Source organism: Crocodylus porosus, unplaced genomic scaffold (assembly GCF_001723895.1).
Source record: "Crocodylus porosus isolate Cpor-Errol unplaced genomic scaffold, CroPor_comp1, whole genome shotgun sequence".
Taxonomy (NCBI): Eukaryota; Metazoa; Chordata; order Crocodylia; family Crocodylidae; genus Crocodylus; species Crocodylus porosus.
The window spans coordinates 52,000,751-52,007,456 of NW_017728886.1; the positions used below are offsets into that span (position 1 = coordinate 52,000,751).

Here is a 6,706-nt window from a genome sequence, read left to right on the forward strand (position 1 = left end):
AAAAAAAAAAAAAAACTGGGGGTTTTGCTACAGCTTTATACCACAAGGTTAGTTTGAATTCAAATTTGCCACTTACCCATATAGTGTTGTTGTTGTCATAGGGGAAAATTTAATTAACTGATTTGTGCATTTGAGACATATTATCACTTTCCAAATGGTGTTATCCTGGATGGCATTTCATGGACCTCTCATTTGGTATTTTACATTGAGGAGCATATACCACTTACCTTAGCCACAGAAAGTTTTCTTTAAATACTTGGCTGGTCCATATACCCCAAAAGCATGTCTAACCAGATCCACAGCATCTACAGACTACAAACGCATGAATGGGCAGGACACGTGCCATGAGTCAATTAAAAAAAGAATAATTGTCTCAAGATATCAATTACTGATGGTTTAATAATGTTATACTGGCACAGCTCCATTCTTATAACTTAAATTTTAATATAAGTGATGGTGTGCCTTGATGAGGAATGGAAAAGGGTACTGAAAGGAGTGAGCATCAGCCACCTCTCGCTGTTCTCCCATGGTCATGCAAAATAAAGCGTTTCTGTTAGCCAAACAGCGATCCTGTCTGAATTTCTACATCAGCTTCTGCTTTCCTATATTTGTGTAATCTATGATTGAGTTAAAAAAATATAAAGAAATTAGTTCTGGTAATATCAACTTGATAGTTCATTTGTGAATGTGTAAGATACAACAGGGCCCTCTGATGTCATAACAGCACTGTGGGATACAATTACAATTTATGATTTTCAATGCACAACAGATTTTTCTACTAATAAGCCAAAACTACAATGCTGATTGCCAATATGCCCTGCTTCCTTCCCTACCAGATAAAGAGCCTCAAGAGACTTAGTTTCTATATCCTGATTCGTTCTACACATAACTATTTAGAGGTTGTTTACATCTGCTAAAACGGAGGTACTGCAGAATCAGAATTTTCAAGTACTGGGGAACACTGACATCACAAACTGTGATGACTACTAAGTTTAGACAACTCTAAGGGCTAGGCCACCACTGAGCAGGGACTTTTGAGGATCGCATTTTAGGTCTCTAAAAAAGTTTCCTTAAATCTCACTTTGGGCACCTACTTTTTATTATTTATTTTGCATCCAGACTTAAGTAATTATACAGGACTCTTTTATGAGCAGAAAATCTATGATTTAGAGCTCAAAAAAGGCCACAAGGATATTATTCCTTGAACCAAATTAAATAGGTAGAGCTCTAAACATTTGAAACCAATATCCAAAATGAAGTATAAATATCCAAAATTCTGGGAATTTCACAGTAATCCCACAGTCCCTGTTTTGTACTCCCTGATTCAGTGCCAAGTAGAAAACCAATGATTTCTTTTTCCTGGAATATGACTAAAATACAATACTGGGATAGAAAAATAACTGTAACAAGCAGATACCTTCAATGACAGACAAAATGACTGTAACTGTATGGCAGAAAAGGACGATTGGTTTATTAAGAGCCTAGACTTACTAAAGAACAATTGATTTCAAATACTGAGAGCTGCATCTGGCCTTTCAGACAAATAGTGAGCTATGAAACAGCAAAAGCTTCACTACAGATTATACAGGCCCAGGGCAGGTCATCAATTTGAGGCCCTTTAAATAAGAAGGGAAAATGAAGAATAGGAAACATATGGCAGTTGTATGATGTGTGGCAATTTGTTTTACTTACCAGTATCAGAACTGCTTGTAATAGTTGTAAGTGTGTACAAAAGTCAAATATTTCAACTCATTTAAAAATGACGGCATTTAACATTTTCTTCCCACGGTGCTGCTATGACAGAGGGCCCTGTTGCACCTTACACAGTGAGCTGCACAAATGTTGATTGGTGTTGGTGCTAGCTCCAGTTTGGAGCAGTCATGCTTCAGGCAAGCAGGGGTCTGAAGGACTCCCATCCCGGGCATCCCCCAGGCCCACCCCTCCAGGACTACCTCCTACACCTCAGGGTTTCCCTCCTTCCCCCACTTACTTGTGGCTGCCCATACTGTCTGTCCTAGGGGAGCAGGCAGGGAAAGGTTCTCTGGAAGTTTACAGGGAATTGCTTCCAAAGAGAAAAGGTCATACAATCTAGGCAGCTTAGACTAACGTACAAAGATTGAATCAATTCAGCCTTGAGCTTTGTAACTGTATGTACTTAGCCAAGAAGAAGACAGGTCCAGATTTCTCAAACCATAACAAGTAGGCAAAGTTGGCTTGTATCATGAACTGATCAAAGGTGGGAGCTGACCTTTTAATATTCCATGATTTACAGCTGTTTTACCTTAACTCTTTTCTCCCCAACAGAAATACTTAGGGGTTTGGATCAATGGTTGCAACTGATAAGAATGACAGTTAGCCTGAATCTGTAACATGAAAAAAAGAAAAAAAACAAACAAACACTCTCAGCATTCAGTAGGAAGATGTCCTGTTAAACAGGCAGTGAAGTTACCACTCTTTACAGAACTGAAGATACCATTTAAAAATGTCCCTCTCATAAGGCTGAAAGATGATATTTTGAATTCAACATAAGTGATATTTCAATATTTTCACATTCCTTGATTTTGTCAGCCTTGTGATATTTAATGTTTTAATTTAAAAACCACTCCCTGAAAGTTTATTATATAAAAATCTCAGCTTTCACCTAAAACAAATTAAAGATGTCTAGGTCTCATCATTTAGGAGAAAAGTGTGAACATAGGAACTAAGACTGAGAAGCCATGATGGCTAAAATAAATCTTTAAAAAGTCTAATGATATCAAGTCAAATTTATGATTTTGGGGAGCCTAGATACTTGGGATTAGCAATACTATTCATTTCTGAGTCAGAATACAACCTGTGGTTCTCTTGATGCTCATACCTCTTCCATATAGCAGAAGCACATTACGTCTGCTGCTTTCTATAAAATCCACAAGGAACTACACAGACAAGTATCAGAGTGGCACACTTGTGGAGCAGAGGACGATCCAAGAGAGAGTCTGAAGAGAATAGCAGGTAGAATGGCAACATTTTAAAGCCAGGGCTGACAAAAGGCTTATGGAAGGTCATGGTAGCAGAGAAGCCATCACCATACGATGCTATCAACTACAGGAAAGTTTCAGAGAGAAACTGTCTTTTCCTTTCCAGTTGTCAAGGGAAATGGATATTTTGATGTCTACAAGCCAAAAGCTGATAAAAAAAGATCCTTGCATAGTATTCCATCCCAGCAAAAATCTTTGCACACCTCTCCTTTCTTGAAGTTATGGGGAGAAGCAGAACCTGGCTTTTTCCCAAGGCACTAATTTAAAACTTTGTTGATAGGCAGGACCAGCTAGTATATATAAGTTCTGTGTGATTAAGGGAACTCAGCACTCTCAGTTTCGCAGGTCCCCTCTCCTTGTTCACCAGGGCCATTGTGGCTGGCCTGGTAAATTTTCCAAACTCTTTTATACAACTACCTTTACCTGTCTTATGCTAAAACACTTTACTTTGCCATAATAGAAACAATACAAGTGGAGGAGAGAAAACTGTTTCTGTGGGGGAGCAAACAGAAATAGTCATTTCCTTTCTTATCCCAGTTAGACAGTAAATGCTTCTGGGCAAAGACTTGCTTCTTTACATGTTCTAAGAAGCACCCTATGGTGTTCAGTCAAGTTCAGTAACAGTAAATAGTATGTGCTCTATACATTATGCATAAGAACATAAATGGCATACTGGGTCAGATCAATGCTCCACTTAGCCTAGTAGTCTGTCTCTGACAGTCGCAGAAATGGATGCTTTACAGTGTATTGAACTGGATCTCTCTCCTCTTTTCCAGTACCCTCCCTGGCATCAATCATTTATTGGATTACACATGCCAGATGAAACATCTCCAACCATTATGTTCACTAGCTATTAACAGATCTATCATCCATGTATTCATCTAGTGCCTTTTTAAACCTGTCTATGCTATCTTCCTCCACAACCTCCTGTGGCAATGAACTCCACAAATTAACTACAAGTTGCATAAGAAAGTACTTTCACTTGTTAGTTTTTAACCTATCATTTATTAATTTCAGCAGATGACCCCATTTCTAGTATTCTGGGACACAGTGAACAGAGTCTGTTGGTCCACACACCAGTCCTATTCACTTGGTCTTCATAATTTTACAGCCCTCTATCATCCCCCCTCAGCCTTCTTTCCAAAAAAGAGTCCTAGCCTTCTTAGGGCCTTAGCATAAAAGTTACCTTAAAACTGGCATAAAAGCATTTAAAAGAACAGTCATTAGTTAATGGGTATTAAACTGCCGTAAGTACCCTCTAAATGTTTTGAAGATAAACCACTCTAAAAAAGGTACATCCTGGAAACATTTTACCTATGCCATTCCAGGGTACTGTTTGAATGGTCAGGGGAAATGAAACGCATTACTTTTGTTCCTCCAGTACCCAAGGATGCTCAGCTCCCAGCTGCTCTACCCGCTTCTACCCTCCAAAACTAGTGGTTCCCCACCTTCACTATTGAGAACAACTGATCTAAGCTTAATTGCAGAGACAACCTGGATCTGGGGGAGCCTGCAGGAAGCTCAGTTGCATCCTGAAAACAGAGCCCCAGAGAAGCAGCCCCTGGGGCTAGGTGCTGGGGCTGAAATTGATGCCACCAACTGGGAGGACGCTGAAGCTGGGGAAAGCATGCAGCCAGTATAACCCCTGCTGTCCCGAACCCTACTCCCCGCTCCAGCCCAATCCCAATTCATTGAGACGCATACAAAATGTTAGTCCTTTTATTGTTTTTAAGCTTCTTTTTTTTCCCCCCCACTTTTTTCTATATCTCCCTTGCCCCCTATGCCCTAACCCACCTCACTTCAATTTTTTTTTTTTTTAATTTCTCCCCTCCCACTCTCTACTCTGGCTGGGCTCCTGCTGGAAGTGGAGGGAGAGAAGACCCTGTGCTGGTTTCTCTTCCTCCCAGCTACATGCCACCCTCCTCACTCCTCTCCTACCACAGGGGAGAAATGGAGTCCTGGCTCCTTTACACTCCCTCGGCCCAGAGACTGTGGGGCTGCTTTTCGGTCCTCATCCATTCACATCTCCCGTTTCTAATTCTAGTGAATCCTTTTATCATTCCTCCAGCATCCCAGGAAGCACAGCTCCCAGCTGCTCTACCCCTTCCTACCCTCCAAAACCCCAATGATTCACCACTTCCCCTGCCTGCTTCCCACTGGCCATGTCTACATGAGACACTGACTGCACAGTAACAACTGTGCAGTCATTTAGTACTTGCATAATCAAGTAGTAAATGACTACACAGCAACCCGTGTTGCTGCGCAGTAGCATCCTGACATGGTTGCCAAGTGATGCTTACTGTCCAGTAGCTAGTTACTACTGAACAGCAGGGTTGTATCACAGTTCATGCACAGTGACCCTACTGCACAGTACGCATCTCACGTAGGTGAGCCACTGAAAACTGCTCTGAGCTTAATTGCAGAGAGACCCCAGAGCTGGGGAAGCCTGCTTCCCTCAGCTGCATGGTACCACTGCAGGAAGCAGGCAGCCATTGCCACTACGCAGCTGCATCACCAATTCTGCATGTTGGATTGCTTTAGCTGCAACAAGCGGGATGTTTCCTTAAAGCCCCGAGGCCGGAAGGAAGAGACCACGCACCAAATCTTCAGCCTTTGTTTTAAAAAAAAATATATATATATATATAAGTTTTCTACTCAAAAGGTGAAACCAGAGCCCCAAACACCAGAGGTATTTAAAATTTTAAAAAAGTGTAAAGCTTTACCTTCATATATATGGTTTCTGGGAGTAGAAAACTTTGAAAGGCAATTCCAAAATGTGGAAGCAATTTTAAAAAATAAAATAAAATACCACCAAATGTTCTCTCTACTTTGATATCTGTATCGATATAGCTAGAGATATCTATAATCGAGAGCGACAGAGAACATTTGACAATATTAGATAGATCTACCTATATATACACTATAGCTATAACTTTGGAGCTATCTCTGTAGATGCGTGTGTGTGGTACAGGTTATATCAATATATCTGTTTATGTAAAAAAAAGAGGATCTCGTGATTTTTGTGGTGACCCGGTGATTTCTGCGGGCCACCCGCGCCTCTGAGAGCTCGGCAGTGGGAGCTGGGGCGCGGGGGCAGGACGCGGCGGGGCTGGCGCGGAGAAGAGGCGGAGGCACGAGCAGGGGCAGGGGGCTGCTCTCACCTGGTCCACGTAGCTGGGCACCTCGCGCAGGCTGCGGAAGGAGCTCTCGCTGGGCTGCAGGGCGTAGAACAGCGCGCGGAGGCGCTGCGACGCGGGAAGGGCGGTTGCTGGGGCCCCCGCAGCCATGGCGCTGGCGGGCCGGGGCAGGGGACCTTGGCGCCGGGGAATGACTCACCGGGGAGAAAGTTCACGGCGGGCAGCGGCGCTGACGGGGCAAGAGTGCAGCCAGCCAAGGGCAGCGCTGCCGAGCCGGCTCCGAAACCGGAGCACGGCGTTGCTCTGCCCCGGCCCACCGGCCTGGCCTCAGCAACAGCCCCGGACTCCTGCAAAAGCCCCACTTGTGTGTCCAGGAGCTGCCTCACACTTCCCGGGGCCGTGCGTGAACCCCTGCCGGAGAGCACCGTTTCTTCTTTTTTCACAGCGGGTCTGCAGGCTTGGGCAGAGGAAAATATTTTTTTCTTCCTAAAGAAAAAAAATACTGAATCCATTTTTTTTTGTTCAGTTTATTTTCTCTAAATCTACCACCTA

At 43.0% G+C, this 6,706-nt stretch overlaps 1 protein-coding gene across 2 annotated transcripts in view; it reads right to left on the reverse strand.

Annotated features, from left to right (window-relative positions):
- The window catches only part of AGMO (alkylglycerol monooxygenase), a 314,761-nt gene extending 308,374 nt beyond the window's left edge, over positions 1-6,387 (reverse strand). The window contains exon 1 of one of the 2 annotated variants that reach the window (XM_019534049.1): positions 6,179-6,351. In XM_019534049.1, the coding sequence (XP_019389594.1) occupies positions 6,179-6,304 (126 nt within the window). In that variant the 5' untranslated portion in view covers positions 6,305-6,351. Of the gene's footprint in view, positions 1-6,178 lie in introns of both variants that reach the window. The other variant, XM_019534041.1, reaches the window with a different exon arrangement.
- Between the last annotated feature and the right edge of the window lie 319 nt (positions 6,388-6,706).